The 24,291-nt window shown below is 38.1% G+C and overlaps 4 protein-coding genes and 1 non-coding gene across 7 annotated transcripts; 3 read left to right on the forward strand and 2 right to left on the reverse strand.

Annotated features, from left to right (window-relative positions):
• Nucleotides 1-1,406: 1,406 nt before the first annotated feature.
• Nucleotides 1,407-4,146, forward strand: LOC105045644 (laccase-17). The gene is made up of 6 exons (XM_029264857.2): nucleotides 1,407-1,610; nucleotides 1,753-1,904; nucleotides 2,066-2,310; nucleotides 2,415-2,543; nucleotides 2,645-3,613; nucleotides 3,731-4,146. Exons 1-6 carry the CDS (start codon nucleotides 1,482-1,484, stop codon nucleotides 3,859-3,861), a joined length of 1,755 nt encoding a protein of 584 aa, XP_029120690.2. The 5' UTR covers nucleotides 1,407-1,481; the 3' UTR covers nucleotides 3,862-4,146.
• A 1,107-nt stretch (nucleotides 4,147-5,253) lies between these two features.
• Nucleotides 5,254-10,560, reverse strand: LOC105045643 (uncharacterized protein At2g37660, chloroplastic). Its single transcript, XM_010923994.3, has 7 exons — nucleotides 10,389-10,560; nucleotides 8,592-8,863; nucleotides 8,466-8,502; nucleotides 8,286-8,383; nucleotides 6,919-6,980; nucleotides 5,896-6,019; nucleotides 5,254-5,538 (listed from the first exon to the last, which is right to left on the reverse strand). Exons 1-7 carry the CDS (start codon nucleotides 10,441-10,443, stop codon nucleotides 5,419-5,421), a joined length of 768 nt encoding a protein of 255 aa, XP_010922296.1. The 5' UTR covers nucleotides 10,444-10,560; the 3' UTR covers nucleotides 5,254-5,418.
• TRNAD-GUC (transfer RNA aspartic acid (anticodon GUC)) lies at nucleotides 9,852-9,923 on the forward strand. Its single transcript has one exon. It is a non-coding gene; the product is annotated as a tRNA-Asp (tRNA).
• A 4,137-nt stretch (nucleotides 10,561-14,697) lies between the features above and the next one.
• Nucleotides 14,698-17,868, forward strand: LOC105045641 (uncharacterized). Its single transcript, XM_010923993.4, has 6 exons — nucleotides 14,698-14,980; nucleotides 15,083-15,169; nucleotides 15,620-15,682; nucleotides 15,794-15,895; nucleotides 17,308-17,566; nucleotides 17,680-17,868. Exons 1-6 carry the CDS (start codon nucleotides 14,903-14,905, stop codon nucleotides 17,787-17,789), a joined length of 699 nt encoding a protein of 232 aa, XP_010922295.1. The 5' UTR covers nucleotides 14,698-14,902; the 3' UTR covers nucleotides 17,790-17,868.
• A 700-nt stretch (nucleotides 17,869-18,568) lies between these two features.
• LOC105045640 (protein FIZZY-RELATED 3) lies at nucleotides 18,569-23,171 on the reverse strand. Of its 3 annotated transcripts, XM_019850543.3 has the most exons (11): nucleotides 22,572-23,171; nucleotides 22,260-22,382; nucleotides 21,868-21,972; nucleotides 21,246-21,425; nucleotides 21,051-21,113; nucleotides 20,718-20,912; nucleotides 20,539-20,640; nucleotides 19,386-19,448; nucleotides 19,199-19,267; nucleotides 19,019-19,093; nucleotides 18,569-18,824 (listed from the first exon to the last, which is right to left on the reverse strand). In XM_019850543.3, the coding sequence occupies exons 1-10, from the start codon at nucleotides 23,019-23,021 to the stop codon at nucleotides 19,040-19,042; spliced, it is 1,404 nt and encodes a 467-aa protein (XP_019706102.1). In that variant the 5' UTR covers nucleotides 23,022-23,171; the 3' UTR covers nucleotides 18,569-18,824; nucleotides 19,019-19,039. The 3 variants fall into 3 exon arrangements, 2 of the variants coding, with proteins under 2 accessions (XP_019706102.1, XP_010922293.1); XM_010923991.3 differs by lacking the exon at nucleotides 18,569-18,824 and having other exon boundaries at nucleotides 18,836-19,093; XR_002164724.2 differs by lacking the exons at nucleotides 18,569-18,824; nucleotides 19,019-19,093 and having other exon boundaries at nucleotides 19,248-19,267; nucleotides 19,386-19,475.
• Between the last annotated feature and the right edge of the window lie 1,120 nt (nucleotides 23,172-24,291).

Here is a 24,291-nt window from a genome sequence, read left to right on the forward strand (position 1 = left end):
TGTGGTGTGTTTTTGTTGGTGTATATATATATATATATATATATATATATATCTTTTAAATATATATTTTTAATGTCTAGAGATGGTAATGGATCGGATATAAATTGAGTCAATCGATATCCATATCTGTTCATCAACTAAAAATTTCATACTCATATCTGCCTCAAATCTGATAGATACAAGTCGGGTTAGGTCAGTTAGATAAGAAAGGTTGGACTAGGTTGGATAGGATACATGTAAACATATATATTCTAATTAAAGTTTGCACTTGGTGAATGAACAGTTGAGTTTTGTTTTTATTTATTATTATTATTATTATTTGTATGTGCGTGGGTGTTGGTACATGTGTTCTTCTTAACATGTGTTCTCAGTGTCAAATGATAAGGGGGTAGATATAAAGGGAGTATCTCCAGAAAAGGTGGAATTCTTTTTTGGTGGATTGGTGAGACGTAATAAGATGATGCTTAACTACGGCATCTATTTAATCCGACAATGAACCATGGGCCATCCTCCAAAAGTCAAAAGGATAGCTTAGGGGAGTGAGTTAATTGGTTCAGACATCCTTCTCTTGCTTAGAAACCCGGAGAAGGAAAAGCAAAGGGAAGTCCACGATCACCAACCCTTCTGTTACCAACAAATCTTTATCAACCTATCAATATTTAAAATAATAGTTTGGAAAGGAAAACATAAACTGAAACTTGTTCTAGCTAGATAATAACAGAACCTGAAAATCTGAAATTAACCCAAAACTATAACTTCAGATCTCCCAGCCCAAACTCTGAAACTGAGAAAAATTAACTCCTGTCATATACATTACAATCATATGTACCAGCTCTAATATGTATTGCTAATTTTATTAATATAGCACCTCATGAGTTAGGTTTTCTCTAACTCAATTACATCAAAAAGAAAGGAAAACAGAAACAAGGGCTTCGTTCGTGTCTAATTGTTTTTGCCAATTGGAAAAGGACCCTTTTAGATTCAAGAACAAATGATGTGGTTCTGAGTTCTAATTTTCTTGGATGTCTAAGGATAATGCTGTCGGTATGTGGTTGGAAGCAAGAACAATGCGCAAAGAATTTCTTTCATAATTTTTGCCTTTTTGCATGGAAAAGAAATACTATTAGTACCATGTTAAGAAAGCTTTTTTGAGAATGCATGTCCTAACAATCGGACACTGTTTAGGAACTGTATCCTTATTCAGAAGGTAGGCCAATGTGTTATCAAATAAAATAGAACTGGACTTTAGCTACACTCCAAAGCTAAGGGAGGCCAAAATTCCCTTGAGGTGACCTCGTCAGCTCACCTCACCTAACAGAACAAGCCCAAGCTAGCTACGACCATATCCACCAGTATAAATAGACCTTTCGAGCTCTCATAACTCTGTATCCACCTATACTTTCGAATCCATTCTTCTATCCATCTAGCCAATTATCTTTCCTTCTCTACCTAGTGAGTTCCACATCACCACAGAAACAAAAATGGCTCTCTCTCTTCTTCCTTCAACCCTTCTCATGGCTGCCTTGATGTTCTCGACTGTCACTCTGCTTCTCTCTCTGGGTGGCGCAGGTGCACAACAAACTGGCATAAACAGGCACTATAGATTTGACGTATGTTCTTACATACAAGTTACATTAAATAATATATATATATATATATATACATATATATATTTGTATGTTTGCGTATAGATGGCACAATATAAGATGCATGGAACTGTTTCTTTTCTTCTGAAATGGATCATATTTGCAGATAAGAATGGCCAATGTGACCCGACTGTGCCATACAAAGAGCATTGTGACGGTCAATGGGCAGTTTCCAGGGCCCAAGATCGTTGCTAGAGAAGGAGACAGAGTTGTGGTTAAGGTGGTTAACCACGTTCCGTATAATGTCACTTTACACTGGTATGTGTGCTAATGAAACTTTGTTTTCCCGTTACACTACTTCTATTCAAGGTGTTCGAGTGTACCAACGAGCGTTTAGTCCCCCATGTTTTTGTATTATGATTTTTTAACGATACAATGAATGTTGTGTGAACCAAATGATCAATGCATGGAACGAACAGGCATGGTGTTCGCCAGCTGCGGAGTGGATGGGCTGACGGTCCGGCGTATGTGACCCAATGCCCCATTCAGACAGGGCAGAGCTACGTGTATAACTTCACCATCGTCGGCCAGCGAGGGACGCTCTTCTGGCACGCACACATCTCGTGGCTGAGGGCCACCCTCTACGGGCCCATCATCATTCTCCCCGCCCGCGGCGTCCCTTACCCCTTCTCCAGACCCTACAAAGAAGTCCCCATCATCTTTGGTACACGCATATATATTTTAGTTGTTACAATCTCTTAACTACGGATTGTCTTTGATTTGAAGCTTGGTAACATCCATGGAATTAAAATTTGTAATATTTTGCAGGGGAATGGTGGAACGCTGACACGGAGGCAGTCATTAGCCAGGCTCTTCAGACGGGTGGCGGTCCTAACGTCTCTGATGCCTACACCATCAATGGGCTTCCTGGTCCCCTGTACAACTGCTCGGCTAAAGGTACCTTTAAATGAAAGTTATAGATAGTGGAGTACTTCGAGTAGTTTTTAGGCATTTTTGGCAAAGTTTAATTACAAATGGTGGGTGGTGGCGTTTGGCAGATACATTCAAGCTGAAAGTGAAGCCCGGAAAGACGTACCTTCTCCGTATGATCAACGCTGCACTCAACGACGAGCTCTTCTTCAGCATTGCAAACCACACCCTCACCATCGTGGACGTTGATGCTGTTTATGTGAAGCCCTTCGACACCGACACCCTCATCATAGCACCAGGTCAAACCACCAACGTCCTCCTCCGTACCAGGCCCAGCTTCTTCCATTCCACCTTCCTCATGGCTGCAAGGCCCTATGCCACTGGAGCCGGCGCCTTCGATAACTCTACGGTGGCTGGCTTTCTTGAGTACCAAGATCCCAATACTTCCTCCAGAGCAAGCTTTAGTAAGAAGCTCCCACTCTTCAGACCAACCCTCCCATCTCTGAACGATACGGCGTTTGTCGCAAACTTCACCAGCAGATTACGGAGCCTGGCAACCGCTCAGTTTCCTGCCAACGTACCACAAAGTGTGGATAGGCGATTCTTCTTCACCGTGGGCCTTGGGACGAGCCCATGCCCGAAGAACCAGACTTGCCAAGGGCCCAACGGCACCAAGTTCGCCGCGACCGTCAGCAATATATCCTTCACGATGCCGACCACAGCTCTCCTCCAGGCCCACTTCTTTGGGCAGTCAAGGGGCGTTTACTCCCCGGACTTCCCGTACAGTCCGCTGATCCCATTCAACTACACGGGGACCCCTCCCAACAACACAGCGGTGAGCAATGGGACCAAGTTGATGGTGCTTCCTTTCAACGCCACCGTGGAGCTTGTGATGCAGGACACCAGCATCCTAGGGGCGGAGAGCCACCCATTGCACCTCCACGGCTTCAACTTCTTCGTCGTGGGGCAAGGCTCTGGCAACTACAATCCGGCAAAGGACCCGGCCAACTTCAACCTGGTGGACCCGGCGGAGAGGAACACGGTTGGGGTGCCGGCCGGTGGGTGGGTCGCCATCCGATTCCGTGCTGATAACCCTGGTGAGTAGACAATTGCATGTAGAGATGCCTGCTAGTGCTAGGCAATGCCATATCTTTACCTTGATCGATGCTTTGCCTGGAGTATAAATATTGAGTTGGGTTTGTGGGCCCATGCAGGTGTGTGGTTCATGCATTGCCACCTGGAGGTACACACGAGTTGGGGTCTGAAGATGGCGTGGTTGGTCTTGGATGGGAGCCTCCCCAACCAGAAGCTGCCTCGTCCACCGTCCGATCTTCCCAAATGTTGAAAGGTCCGGAGGAGTTTCGTGGTTTGACTGCTTGGCGGAAAGGGTGCCAGTCCACGCATCCGTTTTTGTTTGTGTTCGCGTTCTTTACTCCTTTTGGCGTGGTTTGTGGTTCCTTCACTAATTGACGTACGGTCGAGAGTTCGTGAGAGGACAAAGCAGTTTCTTGTTTTTATTGGCCAAGTTGGCCTGCAGGATCCGCGTGTCATTTTTTTTATCAATGACGTGGCAACTTCTAGGATTTCACGTCATTCATATTTTGTTTGTTTGAGCAATAAAACATGAGTGAATTTATAACTTGATTCGAATTTATAATTTTTTATTTTTTATAAATCAGGTAAGCTATTTCAATAGCTTCATAAGAAAACTAAAAACTACATATCAGTGCCAAAAATAAGTTTCAAAAAAACAAAAATTCCAAATGTGTGATATATGCCCTCCTCGGCCATTTTCCATAAACTTTTCAGAATAGCTCATTAGTTCCCCTGGAACGTCTTTGTTAATATCACCATTTATTTTGAATCGAGATTGAAGCGATATCCCTTATTTAAAAAAAAAAAAAACGATATCAAAATCTAATTTCTAAATAAGGCACTAAGGCAGTTGCATATAATGCATCACTGTACAGGGGTTTTTAAATATATACCTTTCAAAAATTACCTTAACGCACGTACACAAAAACCTAAACGTATATTTTCCAAACTTTGCTGGAACGAATTTTGGGTCATACAAGATTTTCTACAGGAATTAAGCTCCTGAGGAATGTGAGCAACATAACTCAAGAAAAAAAAAAAAAGAAGAAAATAGCGTTTTTATCTTGGTGTGGGACAGCGATTTCAACAGAGTCGACACACCTTCGTTAACAAGAATATAGTTTACCAAAAAAACAAAACAAGAATATTAACTTAGTTCAAGGCATATCCAAGAGAAATCTTTCTCCTTCGAATGAAAGGGAGGGCAACCCACTCGACTGAGTAGCAACCAAGCAGCAACGCTTGGATAGTTGGATATCTAAGAAAAATCAACAGAAGACATCCATCCATAAATGACTCCACGATTCTCAAAGCTTGTAGATGCTGGAAAAGCCTTGCACCAGAAGTTACGGGAACAATTCGAACAAAAAGATTACATCAGATTTATTGCAGACATTACTAACGATTAAGACCTGATAAATAAGGCTGAAGGGAAACCATCACCAGCTTGATACCCAGATTCTCTCATTGCTTATTGGTCAAGTTCTGTTGGATTTATACCTTGCACCGAGCAATCCATATCCCTGCAATCTCTACACCCCCATAGTATCTAAAGCCACAACAAAGATATGAGAGAACGATTACTGTAGCATCTAGAAACTCATGAGCACCAAATTTCAAGACAAGCTTTCGTAAGAACTGATTTTTGAGTGAACCACAGCATATAAACCATTATTTTATTTCGAGTGAACCACAACATATAAGCCATTATTTTCCATTCTCTTCTCAGTTTGTCATCAAGTTTTTCAGCTTAAAACTGCAACAACAACAATTTAGGGTCCACCAATGGAGCCTCATAATTGGCTACTCAAAAACGAGCACTAGTCTGGGCAAAGAGTGCCCCGAAATCTTTTGTTGGTGTACCCAGATTCTCTGGCTTTGACGCCAGATCAAACGCCTTGAACTTTGCCGCCTCAATTTGCAAAGCCTGTCAATCACAGAAAGCAATCCTTAAATAGTTGGCCTACACTGTTGTAGAAGAATTTTTAGTTAATGCTAAATGGTACCGAATGTTATTGCCATTTTCTTAAGAAAGAAAAACATGTCGCTTGTACTTTGCTGTGAGTTTAAAGCACATCCATGTCAGACAACTTTGTTATCGTCAATACTAAAAAATTTGTGGCCATGATACATAAAAAATAGTGCCTGCTGTAACTGTCCTAATTTAAGTCTTATGATCAGGAGGTAGAATATGCTTGTCAAAAACTAACGTGTTTTACCGGCTGCAATTTTAACTCTTCGATTAAACAAATCAAACCAATATAGTTGCTCAACTAAGCCGAACCTGAATGCAAGCTTCTGCAACATCAGCCCTAGGTATCGTCCTAGTTTCTGTCTGGAGAAGCTCATCATCTTTTCCCACGAGCAACTCTCGTTGGCCCCCATCTTTATCTTGTAATCCTCCAGCTCTGGTCAAGAATAACGTAGGTCAATACATGATTCCAAAACTGGGCATATATAATGTTAAACTTGAATTGTTTAATTGCAGTTTGCTGCATAAAGATTAAACATTAATCTTCTGGTGAGTAGACTCAGCAGTTGGTTGTTCATTTAAAAGGTTATCATAATACAGTTATGCTTGCTTTAGAAATTTGCAAGTTGTTCCGATGAACGTTTCACACAAAGAGCCCATAATCCATGACTAGTTTGGCTCCCGTTATAACCTGATTGTCAGGCAATAAAATAATGCCACCCCCTATTTTCCACGTTCAAAGAAAAAAAGGTAATGAGAAAAAAGATCATTGTACCTATGCAAGCGGACTTGATGCCCTGGTTTAAGCAAGAATTCTTAAAATGATGGTTTTTTCCAGTTGAAACTTTTATAAGTAGAGAACAGAACAAAGAATTTGCATCTTCAAAATGCCACCACCTTACTGCTAAATGTGTAAAGGCAACCATAGGTTCTGACTTTCAAGTGTTAAACTCACACTTTGGTTTTGGAAAAGAAGGTTATGGGTCTGAAATGTATATGCTTTCAGTAAAATTCTACTGCAACTTGTGTTTAAGACAGAAATGATTGGTTTTAACTGTAAAGCTCATTCTATAATTTCTGAAGAAAATGGAAGCAACACACATATACATAAACATACACACATATGTATACATACATGTCAATCTATGTGTATATGTATATCCAACAAAAACAGCTTTTGCTGATACTCCAACCTATTTAGAAGGACAATCATTGAAATGGAAAGTCATATATATGAACATTAAAACAACATATATAAAATGACCAGATGTTATCATCCCCAAAAACTAATGCAGTATACTTTGATTTTTGATAATATATTATCAAAAGCCAAACCTTATAATTGTGTATGGTACTCCAGAGTCTGCTAAGTACTGCTCTGCCTTTCGCTTCCACACCTGTAATTGTTCAAACATCACCATTATCAGGACTTAACATTTGTGAAGCAAATATTCAATTCCAAACAAGATTACAAAGGTCACTCATGCTGGACTTTAGAGGTTATGAACTATGTTCAGAAGATTCTTATGGGCACCATTAAGATAATTTGGACTTGAGAAAAGCAGCCATACTAATTACCTTGGACATCACAGTATAATCCAAAACTTTCTGCAATATATGGAAAGCTAGAGATATTAAATTTTTAAGTGACAGCTAAAAGAGGAATGCTTCACAGCTTCACAAGATCCAAATTGCAAAGCCCAGGTCTTAAAGAAAGGGCCCCTGTAGTACAACATAACGTGCTAATTTTACCATGTGCTGATACCCGGTGAAATTATTCCCCGTTGAGCAAGTGCATATGACAACAAGATGTTTAAAGGTCCAGAATAATTGTTGCAAGGAGAAAAAACAAATGTATTCCAAGATCAATTGCTCCAAGTTAAATACTTGTTAGTACCTGGAAGAACCAACTGAGAAATATATTAGTGAACAAATCTTATATGCTTAGTTTTAAGTGCTAACAAGGGCACTATGCAAGTGGGTGGTCTGAAAAATGCATAGAATCCTTAAAAAGCAATAACACTACCTTTTTGATCAATGAGTGCTCTGGGATTTAAGTGATGGAAGGAACTTCTGTTACAAGAAGCAGTGATATTTCCATGTCATTTTAGATATTTCATATTAAAACATTGTTATTGCATAACTTGGCAATTTAAAAAGTCCTTTGGGACTTCAAATGAAGGTTGAGATTAAACCGAAGCTATTTGGCAAGTTCTGAAGATGCAGGTTCATGCAGATATGCAGAGAACAAAATAACATGCAAACTACATAAAAGTCAAATGCTCCTGTCATTAGTTTGTTGAAATCGCATCCTTCAATTATACCATCAACCCAACAAAATTTTGACAAAAGATCTCCTAGATTCATACACATTCCAGTGAGGGCAGTAAATATAACATACTGCTAGTTAGGAGTCACCAGAGTATCTGCGATGATGATTACATGATCAAAAAATGTTTTGTTCAATGCTAATACAGGTTTAGTCAAGCATCAAATCTCACAAGAAAGCTTGCAATTCAAGGGCAGAAAGAAAGACATGGCGCAGAACACAAACTGGCCCAACAAATATCAACAAGAAGAACTAAAAAAGGAGTTAGAGAAAGAGAGGAAAAGCAAAATGAGAAACATAAACATCTAAACATAACCACTTTTAAGAAAATATAAAAAAGAATACAACTACAAAATCAAAACTAAACACTTACCAGTATATTTCCATTTCCAAGGCTGTTCAAGGGATGATTAGGGTTTGTTCCGCCCATAGACCCAACCAAGATTATATGCTTCACCCCAGCAGCCTTGGCTGTACAAGAGGGTGACAATGTTTAACAAAGCTTATAGTAATTCAAAATTGGACAAATGAATTAGATAATAGTGAGACTTACCAGCATCAATCTGATTCTTCTGACCAATCCAATCAACCTAACATACCAAACATTCACCCAATGAGTAAACGGGAAAAGGTTTAGTACAAGTACTGTCTTGAAAGAAAATCAACAACTGAATTATACCTGCTCAGGATATAATCCATCTTCAAAATAGAACTCAGGGCGTCCACCTTTGGTTGGGTCAAACCCTGGCTTCATTTTTGGAACGGCACTTGTGAGAATGATCAGAGCATCAATGCCCTGTACAGCAGGAACAATACTTGCAGCATCCCTTACATCGGCTACAAAAACATCATCAGCTCCTCCAATTTTTTCTTTGCTTTCTGGTGTCCTAACTAGGCCCCTCACAATGAACTGATCTGTTCTCTCCTTCAATTTTTTATAAACAATTTGACCTGAAAATGAATCAAGAGGGGAAAAAAATCTAAGAATGAAATGGTACCATTTTATTTTCAGACAGACGAACAGAAGGTAAACCATCCAACACTCTATCTGCCACTGAAAATCCAGCTATCTTTTTTTTCTTATTTTAAAGATTAAGAGAGGCCAAACCCCACCTTCCACCCTATACGCACCCTATCTCTCGAGAGCCAAGACTAACTGGAATCAAAACCCCATCCTCTTGGTGATACTATCAAAGCAAGCGCTCAACGGTCTGAAAATCCAACAATCAAACCTTCACTTTTTGCAATTTTCTCTGTCATAATTGCTGGCTACAAATAAAATGACCTGGAAGCACTTTAATGCTGGTATAAAATGCAAACTGATGACGATTGCAGCAGATGTTAAATAAGAGTCATAAGGGTAATTATATTATTTGACAATCAGTCACATGATCTTAAAATATACCGGTGCCCTTGGGACCAAAGCATCTCTAAAGCCTGAGTTTTGAATACCAGACGCAGTCATGAGTGCAAATTCTCATAGATGCGCATGTAAGTACTTTAATATTTCGCAGAAATTGATCTTTCTCTGTCATAAAAAATCTTGTAATAAACTTTAATAATGAGAACATAGGTGGAATGTCTGATTTAACCAGCAGCGATCCAATTTGATTTTGTGACTTCATCGCCATCTTGCGATCAGCTGTATCTGATGATTCCATCAGCATGCTTCACTAATCTGATATCATTATAGCAGGCAGGCTTGTGGATCACCTTTTATATGTATGCACACAGTGATTACTTCCAGATTCTTACTGAGAGAACTAGCTAAATTCACCAACTTTGAACCTGTGTGATTTCCATCATGAGAATCCCCAGTCCAAAACAAAGCCGATACTTTTCGGCATCTCTTTTGCAGCGCTATCCTTATGTCATCCAAAAGGACAAGCATCGCTCAAGCACTTATTAAGGAGCTTTTAGACTGCACTCATCGAAGGTTGTCGTTGTAGTATAGTGGTGAGTATTCCCGCCTGTCACGCGGGCGACCCGGGTTCGATCCCCGGCAACGGCGAAATGTTTTCTTTCTTTTTTATTCAAATAAATCTTTTTGCCAGGGAAAAAAATTGCTTTATTTTTTCATCTAAGATAAAAAAAAATCTTTTGACGAACAATAGTTCGCATCTCCGTTCTCATATTTTCTTTATAGAACCCTAAGATCATAGGGAATAAAATTGCTTTATTTTTTCATCTAAGATAAAAAAAAATCTTTTGACGAACAATAGTTCGCATCTCCGTTCTCATATTTTCTTTATGGAACCCTAAGATCATTTTTTTTCTGAAGCAAAGATGTCATCTTATAAACATGAAATCATCACTGAAACACGAAAGATTTTGGCGACTTCATATCAATTAACACTAGAAATCCACGAGATGGTCAAAAAAATTAGAGAACCCCAGATCAAGATAGAACGCGAACAGGTAGTTTGATTCGTAAAAAGCAAAAAAAAAAAAAAAAGGATGGGGAGCAGGGGATCACCTGTTCTACCTCCGGCACCAGTGACGAGAACTGTTTTCGGAGAGGCATCCGCCATGGCCGTCGCAGAGAGAGAGAGAGAGCTGAACTGGAGCCAGAGGAGGGGAGGAGGGAAGAAGACCGTTTGGATTTCTCTAGAAGGTCTCGTTGGGCATCCTAGACACGGGAGTCATGTGGAACACGCTTTGCACCCTCGTTGGCTGGCCTCAGTACTGCATGCAGCAGTGCAATTGGACCGCGTCAAATCCCACGGTGGACCACACGCCACGCTACCCCCTGTATTTCACCAATTTCAGATTGCGCGCATATGCTCCGGCATTTGTTCTGGTTCCGTTGCAGCTGGTCCATCCAACGATTTTTCCGTAGGCAGTCGGTTACCATGCATAAAAACAAAACATGGAGCAATAGAAACCCTTGGATCGTTGGCGGTGCAGAAAATTGGATATGCAGTGCATCATTTTATTCATCAATTTTTTTATTTAAAAATTTTATATAATAATTTTTTTAAAAAAATTATAATATTTTTTATAAAAATTATAATATTTTTATAAAAAAATCACTGTCAATAGATCATAGATTAATTATGATCTAAAATTACGACCTTCCAAAATCTAAGTCAAGATTCGCTAAAGTGTGTGTGTCACAATCTTTTAAGACTTTGCTGACTATAATGAGCTCGTTAAGATCTGAAAATAAATTTTAGTTTATTTTAAAATATAAAATAAAAAATATTAAATTGAAGTAAGGTATCATAATTTTTATGAAAGAATATTATAATATTGTATAGAAAAAAAAATAATGAATATATATAAAAATAATATTATGATATCACTTCATAAAAATTATAACATCTTTTTATAAAAATTATGCTTTTTCTTCACAAAAATTATTTCTACCAAGATGTCATAATTTTTATGAAAAAAATTATAATTTTTTAAAAAAATATTATTATTATATAAAATTATTAAATAAAAAAATTAATCTACTGATATTAAATATATATTAAAAAAATAATAATTATGTAAATTAATCAGATAAAATGATGGACTTCACATCAAATTTTCTACACTGTCTCGCTGCACAAAGAAATTCTCGATGGAGCAATTTAATCGGATGGGCCTTTCCGGCTGCAGATGCAACTGGCTTAGAATTTATACACAAACTTGGCCGAACTTTTTTTTTTTTTTTTTTTGATAAAGATGTGTATTAGAAATAAATGCTCGACCTACCTGGCGGATAAGCTTGGGAAATGGTTGGATTGGTTTAAATGGTTGAGCTAAAACACAATACAAACCTGGCCCTAATCTAACCTGAAATCCAATCTAGCCACATCCTAATCGATCCAACTTTATAATAAATAAACTTATGAGAGATTTGCACGTTCTATTTGGTTTCTTTGTTTGATCTTGTTAAATTATATAATTGCACAAGTAAATCCAAATATAACCCAACCAAAATAATACTAATCTAAAAACAAAGCTAAGGCCTTTCTCCAATCTCAAAATTACTATTATAGAATATCTAACTAGATCAATGGGACACAAAACTCAATACTAATCTTGCTCAAAACAAACTTAGCTCAAGAAAACAATGGGTTAGGTAGGGTTGGAGAAATCAATACAAGGGCTGGCTTGAGTTAGAAATACAAGTCCCCAGCTTAACTCGTCCAAATAGGCTCGATTTTAGTTCAACTAATTTTTTTTTTCATTGGGCTAATATGAGAGGAAATGTTGAGAACGGAGCCATCAAACTGATGTAACATGACCTTGATAAGTATCAAACATGATTTTCAATGACCATCTATCTAAAATTTTAAAGATCGAAGCAATTAAGTAGTGACAAAAATGCCTTATTATGTTCCAAAGTAGATGGGCAAGCAAAATTGAGGATCATCTCATATTTAGGATGGTGTGACCACGATCTTAGACAATGCATAGTATCTGCATGTATAATATCGCACAATGACTTCCATTGAAGGATGAAATCTAGCTACTAATCTGTAGCATGCTAATAGATTTCCGCCAATTGAAATAATGGATCACATTCTTCATGCATCATACAACCTTCCCAACTACTACATTCAGAGCATGGTAGAAAAAGATGGATGAATTAAAAATCTATGAATTTTGCATTTGATTAACTATGCCTCCTTGAATGAGATGCAAATTTCCTGAGAAATGGCAGGGCAAAGAAAAATTGGAGAGCTATCATGGACATTTAACTACAACAATGAACAATTTATGCCAATAAATTCCACAAGATCATTTACATTGGCCAAAATATTAGTTTATTAGCAGTCATGTGATGCACAATCTAAAGTGTTTTGAAGGTTTCTTCTGTTAGGTATTTAGGATTCTATTGATCATTAACACTGTGCATAAATTTGCATGAAAACAAACTATTATTTGAATGGGCAGAAAAGGTTTGCACATACCATGCAAATTACCTCAAGGCCCTTTCCTTTGGTTCCATGCACTTTAAAGAGTAAATGATTTTTTACGGACTCAATAGAAGTGTCAAATGTATTATCATTATTAAAACATATAGGCATGCCACCCCACTATTTTAGATGGTCCATTATAATTAGCTGTGAATTTATAAATGGAAACCCTATCTCAGAGAATACGAGACCAAACAAATATCAAGACATCATTTTGATTATGAATCAGTTATTTTCATGTAACATGACTTCCAATATATTATCCACCATTTAATTGACGTAAATATTAGAAAGTAAATGAATGTTCAACACCGACATATCAATCAGGATAGAAATATAAACAAGCATGTTGAAATACTATGCAGTATTAATAAAAGAAGAAATTGCAGTATAGAAAGAGAATTATGGCAAAAAACATCAAATTGTAAAATAGTCTATGGTCTACATTTGCAACCCTTCCCCCATCTCTTTCCAAACGGCTTTAATTAAGATACCAAAACCACACTCCACCAAGTCAGGTGTGAAAAGGGGCATTGGCGAACCTCTTGGTGCTCTTCATACACAACCACCCAATGTCATACATGTCATGTCAAAGAGTTGCCCTTTCATGACAATGCAATATAACATGACATAAGTATTAATAGAGATGGATAGATATCAATTTTTCATCAATATTTTCATGACAATATCATAAAATGATGCAAGCATGTGGCTACAGTCTAGGTTGATTGCTATTTTTTGGATGCTTGATCAGCAATTTGATTGCATGTTATGCAAATAGGTCCACCTATAAGCCTCGGCCGCTGCCTCAAACCAAATCCTTCCATTTGATGTCAAAATTATAGTATGGTCAGTGGAAATTGAGCCTTGCACGTTTTGGCCCTAATTATGTAGTCTTTAAATATAATAGGTCTTGCACCCTAATACCTAACCTTAGTTTAGATGATATTATCCTTGCCACTATCACATGTGGCGGGGATAGTTCTTTCGGTCATATCATAAAAATAGATCAGTATTAGATAAAAATTTGGCCTCATCCAGTCTAATCCAAATTCGAGGGCCTTCCACTCATTTTTCTTTGAGTGTGTTTTCTGGACTAGCTTATTTAGATTGAACCAAAAATATATTTAATTTATGATCAAAATTAAAATTAAAATAAATTAAAATAATAATAAAAATGGCCTTAGGATGTCTGATTCATGATTGAGATTGATATTTATCCTTCCTCTCTTTGTAAGGTAATGGACCTAATAAGAGCTTTAGCATCTCTCTGCGCATGTGTTCCGTTCTTTTCCCGCAGAAATTTTTATGGATGGGGCTAAATTGCTTTCTGCATCTTAGCGCATTGCTACTTTGCTGCTGAACAACCGCTAGCGAGGATTCCTCTTCCTATGGTTATATTCATTTTTGTAGCAAAAAATCCTCAACAACTTTCTACTACTCGATTAAAATTTAAATATTAAAAAAATATAAAAATTATATTTTGAAGAATAAAAATATCTTTATTCCATCTGAAATCAAAATCAAAATGAAACTTTTTCAATCATTTTCATCCTTATTTTTATTTTTGGAGTCAAACTCTCTCAACCAAATATTCATTACAACAGTGATGTCACGTCAAATTTATAATAAATTAATAAAAATACTTGCATATCATCGAGTGTCATATATTTCATTAATTTTCATGATGATGCTCTATATTATTTCATCAATTTTTAATTTTTAATTTTTAATTAATTTATTATAAATATGATGTGGCATCATCGATGTAACGAATATTTGCTCACCAAGTACGCCGCAAGTTTATTTTGGCTCCACGGACTAGCCCAATATTCACCTTTTTCAGAGCAAGGTCCAAACTAGCCTATTATTTTTCGAACCAATCTCTGTTTCAATTTAAGTTTATTTGATCAAGAGGCGAGACCAGACGTTCCAAGCCCTGTCTAGGGTTTTAGCGTCGGCGGATCGACGAAGCGCTTGATAAACCGCGAAAAAAGGGTCTCGCTCTGTGCTGAGACCCCCTCCAACTCCAATAACCCGGCAACTGGAGGAGGTGGAGCTAAGGAAGTCGGAAGATATGAGCGGTGTCGGAGCGCCGGATTTCTTCTACAGAGAGGCTCAGCGCCTCGGATACGTCGCCCGTTCCGCATTCAAGGTCACATCTTTTCCTTTCCCTTTTTCTTTTTTGGCTTGATTTTTGAGCGTTTCCTTCGATTAAAATCCAACAGTAACATCGCTATTTTGATTTTTGCGGCAGCTTCTCCAGATGCAGAAGCAGTACAAACTGATTACTCCGGGAGCTTCCATCCTTGATCTTGGATGTGCTCCTGGTGCTTGGCTTCAGGTAAAGTTATCTCCCTTTTTATTAATCCTTCTTTACCGGAAAAGAAAAAAATCCTGAAACTTTCTGTAAAATTTTTTGGACTTTTTTTTTTTTTTTTTTTGCTTTTGGTGCTTTTTCGGCATTCTGTCTATGATAAATGAACAAAAAAGTAACCTTTTTTTTTCCTTACTTTTTGTAAAATCAACTTTTTGTTTTAATTCAAATTGGTTAATTTCTGTATATCCTACATTAAAAAAAAAAAAAAAGACTGCTGTTTGGAATGTTTCCTTCGAAATATTTATGGTAGCTACCGTTCTCTTCTGGGATTTTCTTTTGATAGTTATTGGGGCGATATATGCAGCAAAAAGATCTTCTTTTCTTTTTTTTTTTTGGGAGTGAAAGGGAGCCAGAGCGTCTGCCACTCGGCTTTTATTGCTAAAAAGATCATCTTTTCTGTTGTGTTATGTTTAGGTGGCTTGCCAGACCTTGGGTCCTCTGGAGAAAGGTGGGGTCGTGGTGGGTATTGATCTGAAGGTCAGTCGTGACTGCTTAGCCTAATCCAGGAATTTACTGAGATGGTGAATTAGATTGCCTTGTGTGTTCCTTTGGGTTGTTTTGATAGTGGCTTCATTGGTTGCAGAGCAGAAGGTAAAGGTTCCTTGTTCTCATTGTGACTCGAGAGTGAGAACAGTTTGTGCTGATGTGATGAATCTTTTGAAGGATCAAGTTAGGGCAATGTCTCCTCAGGTTTTATCTTATTCTTGCTCATGACCTTAACTGTAATTTTAATTTTATAATTTGTCAATTTAGTAGCTTCCTAGTATCAGACTGTGGAAGTTTACACTTAAGTGCTTGGGATATTTGTGCTCATTTACGCAAGAAACATGATTACTCTGAATAGTACATTGCCAGACAAAAAACCACCATGGCATATAGTTAACAACTCACAAGGTTAATGGAGCATGTTACTTGTTTGACATGTTGTAGCTTATGAAATGCAAGATGTGAGAGAAGCTTCTGATATTCTTTTTAGTTTTCGTGTGTTCATAGGTGGTAGCCATTTGGGGAGGCAGTTACTTATTCTGCAAAGACTCAAGTGTTTGCTGACTGTCTCGATTAAACATGAGAGAGCAAGGCAACTTAGGCAGAACATGCAGTAGGCTGCCTCCTAGCTCTTTGTTGTTTCTGTTCTTTTCCACTTTGTTAATTATACCTCTACGAACTACTTCATGATTTGTTTTTCTTTCATTACTTTATTAGAGTTTAGCTGGGTAATGTGATTATCATGCTCTGTGTACTCTACTTTTCACCACTTTTCTCCAATGGACTTCTCGTTTCACTTTCGCCTTTTATTGGTGGGAGTCTGTAAACTATTGTTGACTATGATGCCAATAATTGCAAAACCTATGAAGGATAAAGGATGTAACCAAGGGAGGGCTTATACTGCCTTCCCAATCGGGAATGATACTGGATTTTAAAATTTTTAACTTAGTGGTGAAAATGATTTTTATTTGGTGATCTCACTAGGTGAGGAGACATGGATTTTGAAATCAGAACTTGCTTTACTTGCAGGATGATTGTGGAGGTTTGAAAAGAAAGGACTTGATTATGAATGAGGGTTATTGTTGTGATATTGTCTGATATATTTTTGGTAACCTGAAATATGAAGTTGGCAAAAAGAATTATTCTATGGTTTTATATCTACAGTTTAAGGAGTCTATTTGATAGGGAAGTCAGCAAACATTTTATTTGTGTTCTGTTGCCCATCCTGACCCTTGTCATTTCATCTTCATCTATCTAGTCCACTAATAGACCCAAATGATGCAGTGTTGTGTGTGAGCCTCCATTCCTTCGCCTCCACAATTTCACTGCTATAACTACTCCCATGTAAAATGAATACGCCTTGGTTCAGTTCTATTTTTAAGTGTGAGAAACAAGAGATTGCATTTTCTAAAATTGAAGGTGTTGTTATAAATATTAAGTTAAAAAAATAGATTGGAGGATTGTAGCCACCCATAGCATTCTCACATGCATTGTACTTGTTAGACTCTAGTATGTTGTATTCACTGATTGGAGCATGCGGACATGCATGTGTCTTTTAGTAGTTCCTACCAAATTGAATCATGAATTTACAAGCACGTTTGTCCATTGTGTTTCAGAAAAGAGGATTTTCTGTGATACTATCAGATATGTGTCCTACGGTTTCCGGGATCACAACAAAAGATACAGCTATATCATGTGAGCTGGGGATGCGAGCACTCTCATTGGCTGTTGGGAGGGTACGCCAACCTAGTTCAGCTAATAATACAGATCTAGAGGATTGTCTGAGCATTTCTGAACCTGATGCAAATGAGGATGGTGTTCTTCAACATGGGGGCAACCTTGTGATTAAGCTTCTTGAGAGTGAAGATATACAAGGTTATTACCCTTCCTGGAATGCAATTAGCGATGTTATTCTCTGCATGTTACTGTTGCTGCTGCTAATACATTGACTTCTAGGTCTCACTTTATCATTGTTCACATGGTTCCAGGATTCGGCAAATTCTGCAAACTTCGTTTCAAGAAAGTATCATGGTTAAGGCCCAAGGCAACTAGATCTTCTTCAAGAGAAATTTATTTGATATGCCTAGGTCTGCGGTAGTGCCATTCAGACAGGATTATGCTAAAAAAATTATGTTCTCATTGTAAGAAGCTGGGGTCACTCAATTTTGATCTGATGACATGATGCAGCTATCTGATATGCTGTTTCTGAATGTGTTTGATGTTGTATGCTGCTCGAACTCTTTGAATGAATTTGATATCTATCTCTAAATAAACTAAAATAGAATTAGAAAGAAAGCAAACCGAGTAAATATTTCGATGGAATCACTCTTTAAGTTTGCCCTTTTGAACCGATGATACACACAAAAAGAAAAAAAGAGAGTTTTTGGATGCTTTGGCATTTCGTCTACTAGTTTTTGTTCCATCCTCTGCGGCTCAGCTACATTGAGAGATCCTGCAGAAGTCCGACACGTACATTTCCTTCTCTCTGATCTGTTTTCACTGCATATGTACTTAGGTGTTCACTGTGCTTCTTTGAAGTCAACACGGTAACACTGAGGTGGTGTTTTTTTTTTTTTTTTTGAAAAAAAAAAGGAAAAAAAAAAGAGAGTGTGTTTTTCGGCAACATTGTCTTTTACTAAATGAGATGGGTTTATTGGATGCTTTGGCATTTCGTCTACTAGTTTTTGTTCCATTCTCCTGCGGCTTAGCTACATTGAGAGGTCCTGCAGAAGTCTGAGACGTACATTTCCTTCTCTCTGATCTGTTTTCACTGCATATGTACTTGGCGTTCACTGTGCTTTTTTCAAGTCGACACGGTGACGCTGAGGTGGGTTTTTTTTATTTTTTGGAAAAAAAGGGTGCAGTGAAAACAGTCAGAAACCAATGCTTACAAATAACCCAATGGTGCTCTTGGACGAATATAAATTTGCCACTACAGTAATTTCTAAGAGTTATCCGAGGAAGCTCGACAAAAATGAGGTCATTGCCGTAATTCTACTTTCACAACTATAATAGCATTTGGCAATGAAAATGAAAAAGGCTGTAATGAAGCCACATAACAGGTGAAAAAACACCAGCACTTGCTTGCAGAAGACAATTCTGAACTGTTGTTTCTCCATCCAATACAATGATTCTAAATTCAATAGAGTGAAAAGAGCAAGGAATCAGTCATTTGATTTGGCTTCTGTTAGTTGATAAAAGCAGATTCACATATTATCTGTGTAAGTTTTATCTGATTGGACCATTTACAAAAAAAAAATGGTTAGCATAAACCTTGTTTAATGCAAGTAATGTCTGTGAATCAATTTGGGTTTATCCGAGGATTACACTTCTATTAAAAAATGATGGTCATCTGATGTGGGTCCGTCCCAAGGACCAAACTCCAGAGTCACGTACAGGGACCTGGGAATGACGCACCTTGTTAGAATATAGATCATAACATTTCCCACAACGGCTAAGCAACTTCCATTCCAAGAAGACATGAGATCTGCATAAAGGAATGCTTACTGGTGTTTTTGCAGACGGAAAGACGTTCCAAAATCTGAGTGTCTCATCACCGGCTCCAGTGACTATAGTCTGCAAGATAATCCCAACAGAACATATAATGCGTTAAGTTAATGAGACATTATTGATTGATGTGAATGTAACGGTCATGCTCATATGCTTGCATTTGCCAACTAGAGAGCGTGGTTACCTGCCCATCAGGTGAAATGGCAAGGTAGAGAACCCGGAGCGTGTGACCGGTTAGAGTAGCTACCTGTTGGTTTTAGTGAGTTCAGCTCAACTTCAAAAAAGTAAACAAATATGATATAAGAAGGAAAATTTATCCATAATGCTCAACATAAGGTAAATACAAAGCAATACACTTTCTAGTCAATATAGATCTCACCCGAAAAGAGAGAGAGAGAGAGAGTACACTTATATTAGATGATTCCAGCGTAAATAGAGTCATACGTATATCAGTAGTGGTGCTCATTAAGCAAAAACGCACGTTATCCCGTCTACTAAGGACCAGTTTCATCAATCATATTTTATACCACATGTCCTTTACCTAGCTGCAATATTTTTCATTCCTCTCTCTGTATTTTATAACTTTACAAGAAGGCAACAGGGATTTATCATCCTAAGGCAACAAGGATGAAAATAATAATTTTACAAAAGTTAACGAGATTAAGGATCGTTTCTAAAAAAGTAAATGAACCGTCAAGGTTTTTTTAAAAAATATTTGTAGAATTTAATAATGATTAACAAAATCATACCCTATGAAAAGAACAAGTAGTAAAACAATAACATGCATGTACACACCATATCACTCAATCTGGACAAGAGATGCATAAAAGTTTTGAAAGAAAATGTGTAAAGGTAAGTCATGATTACATTCATGAGTAGAGCCTGCAAAGTCATGGCAAAGCCAATAACATTATCGATAATAAATAATAACTAGCTCATAAAATATGATTTTGTAATCCAATAGAAATATTGAAATAGGGATTAAATTATAAGATTGGTGGATCTGAAGGAAAATACTGTGACAGTATGCCTATACAACAGTGGCATCATCGTGGGAGGAAATATAAAGGAGCGTTCATAGATAGAGGGTCTAGTAGCCTACAACATGTTCAGAAAAATCATTGAATAGAAGATAAAAAAACTTGGTGAATTTTATGAATAAGGTTTTAAGACGTCCTTGTTGGTGCATGTAGCAGTCGATGAAATTTATTCCAAACCAAAATTTTATGTAGGACGGCTCTTTGGTTGTGGTTATGTTGTTTTTGAGCATTCTTTTCCACATAATGCTGCCCCAAAATTACTGTGAGTGAACTCTGATATACATAAACGACGCATACCTTCCCCAGAGATGGATACTTCCATATCATAATTTGGTTCTGGGAATACCCATGAGTGCTGACTAATTCATTGACATTTTTACACCATGCTAGATTGCAAACCTGCAAATTTCAAATGTTAGATCGAGTTTTCAGCATATAAAGTTCTCAATACAAATCTATATGTAAATAGTCAGCACCTGACTTCCCGTATCCACACATTTCAGCATGTTTCTGTTTGTGGTATTCCAGAAGCGAATGCACCGATCAGCAGTTCCACCACCTGATGCAAGAAGGCCGCTCTGATGCGGCGACCAGGCAATGGCTTTAATCGCCGCTGTATGCTCTGTAAATTTTATGACTGGTTGCTGAGAGTGCTGGTTCCATACTAGTAGCTGATCCACAGTTCAAGCAGAGACCAAGGTGATCTATTTTATAAGCTTGAAGAAAACTTCAAAGCAAAAAATAGAATAGTAGATAAATGTTAATATATTAATTACTTTGACCACCATTTAGTAAGCAGATCCATTTACCTGGTTGTCATTTCCACCTGATGCTAATTCTCTGTCATCATGAGACCATTTCAATCCACATACCTGGTATAGAAATGGAATTTTATTGAAGAAATATGTGATTATCAGATTATCCCGGCTCACAAAAGTACACCACTCTAAATTTAGTTTGCAGTGTTTTCTGCTTTGTACCAATCTGAAAATGTTAAACTCTACCTCAGATCTGTGGCCAACAAGCTTGCTGACATAGTCCTTTGAAACACGAAGATCATGTTGAAGAATATGTTTGTCCCTACTTCCAGAAGCCAACATGCATGAACTCCATGCCAGAACTCCTGTTCTAGTCTGATGGCCACCCATAGTTCGGATCTGTTTGCACCGAGAGCTGTCCCATATCTGTGAGACGAAATCAAACCATCATTTGGACTGTTACTTCCATTAACAGAGTTTGACAGAATGCTTTCTTTAAGAATTCTAGCAATCAATTTACATCGATGATAGCTTGAGTATTTGTTAACACACAAGGACCCAAGTACATGAGACCTGATAACAGTCCACACCATCAATCCATATGTTGCACCTTGATGAAAGCAAATTCCTGGCTAATTTGTATAATTCTTTGTGATGTTCTTTCACTGTAACATTTACTTCACTAGAAGATGCAGAAATATTTGTTCATTGCCCACATGCAATACCGTGTAGGAACAAATTGTTGAAATTTTGAATAGAATTATATTTCTTTCTGTTTAGTAGCATCTTTCTAGTAAATTTGTCTAATCTATCAGGACAAACTGAAACTGTCATCAAGGCAGAAACATGATGAGAACAATTAGCTTACCTGGACATCTCCAAGATATGTTCCAACTGCGAGATAGGATCCTTCTCTAGTCCATTGGACGGCACATACACCATCTCTGTTGCCCAGGTCGCATAGTTTAGTCACCTGAAGTCAAGAACAGCAAGAAGTTTGCGACATTAATCACTGACCCATGTTTCCAAGAAATAAGTTTTTCTTTCTTCGGGTGGCATTATCACAAAAAGATTGCAATTGTATAGAATAATTAAAGTAGGAATTATTTTTATATACTTTCAGATCATAGCATTTTAATGAGTTATTCTATTCATGAACCAACAATTGGTGCTGTTAGGCCTTGGAACAATTTCTTTTGATTCTCGATATGGCATCTGAAAAACTAATAGAAGCCAAGACAGAGCACCGAGATTTAGAACCTTGCTGGTGGATGCATTCCATAGATAGACACAAGTCCCCAAACCAACGGCTAGCACATTCTGCGAGGACCAATCAACCAGATTCAGATAAAAATCATCTTGAAGTGATGGAGCATCCAGAACCTGCAATTGTCGAAATACAATTATCAAAAAACCATTTTTGCTATCAATCTTCTTTTCCTTTGTAAGTTCCCTCCAATTTTTAGGATCGTTAGCGGTGATGCGAAACTAAACTTCTAATATTGAGCTTAATTTGTGAACTTTTGTTAAACCACAGCTTTCTTAGAGCAACAAAAGCAGAGTTTTGGGTACCTTATAAGCAGTCTTGGGTACCTTCCTCGGCACCTTCGGCGGCATCAAGACTTCCGCCGACCCGCTCCCATCCTGACCTGTGATAACCGCAGACAGTGGCGAGTTGGGGGCTGAGTGATCCGCCTTGAACCGGAACAGATTCTTGCTTGGACTCATCGGCGACCCCTGGCCTGCCGGAGAACAAGGCACCGAATCGGCTCCAAAGAGCTCGGTCCTCAGAAGCCTCGAATAAGCCTCATTTCCCCCTTCCTTGACCGGAGAAGATTTCTCCACCAGCGCAAAATTCTGAAGCCTTGAGGACGACCGCAACGGTATGAAACGATCGCTGTACGTCGTCTTCGACGGTGACGTTGTCTTCGGGATCGAAGGGAAGTGGGTGGAGATTGTGTTCAGGCGCAGAGAAGATTGCATACCAGCTGGAAGATTCAGGCTTGATTTCCTTGAATCCATTTGGACTTCTACTCTTCCCCTCCTTCGATCTTTCTCGATTTTTTTTTTTTTCGTTGCCTCCAGTGACGATGGGCAGAGGGGACTTGGGAGAATGGTAGGCAATACGGATAGAGCTAGAGCTAGAGCTAGAGCCAGAGAGAGATCTCAACTGTAGACTAGGTTTTGTTTAAATTCCTTGCTGCGTTCCATTCCCAACGGTCACCTGATTAGAAAAAGTAGAGGCGAGGGGCGGTGACTGATGAGCCAACTAGCCGTTGGAAACGCGCCAGCTTGGAATCCTAAAAGTTGGAATAGACTCACAGCTGATCCTGCGGATGGATTTTGTTGGATCGGATGCAGACTGGCCCCGGTGTAATTGGAAAGAACACTAGCCGTTGGTTCATTTCGCTGGAACCGGATGGTAGGCAATGGGATGTATTCAATGGACCATCCATAATGACATCATTAAGATCGAACCAACAAATTATATCCTACGCCAGATGTACCGTATGATACACCATCCCAGCTCCTTCTTATAGTCGTGCATCGGGATGCGTGTTTGATAGTGTGGGCCTCACCGTCAAGGAAAAAGTCAAAGAGTATGGACGGCCGTAAATGATTTATAGGAAGCTTATACTTCCTATAAATGGTCAATTTATGCAATTATGCTTTTAGAAGTCTTTGATGGGATCAAGACCCATCACAGACTTAACTGGCAGATTTAAATCAAAGTTATCATCAATAAATTGTACATTAATAAATAATGATATTCTTTCACTTAGTGCACTTGGCCCACTCAATGCTTCTTCATAGAGATTTGGGGGCCTTGGTTACTGTCACAGGACTGATTTTCGTCCAAAATTTTTATAAAAATACAAGCCTTTGCAAGAATAAAAGCCCAAAATTGGACTGTGACAGTTACCCTAATGTACCAGCAAGAATTTGAGTCCACATCACCATGTGTAGTCTAGAAATTGTGGTCCAATTTGGATGGTTGGTGTTGCGGCTTGTTTCTGGTTGATGCCAGAAGACAAAAAAATATAGCGTTAGAGCAACCAGCAAAAAAATTCGGATTAGAGGATTATACTACAGTGATTACCCTTCGATGCTCAAGTCAGAACGCGCAAATAGAGAAGCAGAGTTTTGAGCTCAATGAAAATGGATTACCCATCTGGATCCTCAAAATTTGAGTATTTATAGAGGAGACTGCTGTACAACTATTTTTGGAAGACAAGCTGGCTGAATTCGGTGCGATTATGTAGTTATGATTCTTTGGATCAGGCAATTGTAC

Source organism: Elaeis guineensis, chromosome 5 (genome assembly GCF_000442705.2).
Source record: "Elaeis guineensis isolate ETL-2024a chromosome 5, EG11, whole genome shotgun sequence".
Lineage (NCBI taxonomy): Eukaryota > Viridiplantae > Streptophyta > Magnoliopsida > Arecales > Arecaceae > Elaeis > Elaeis guineensis.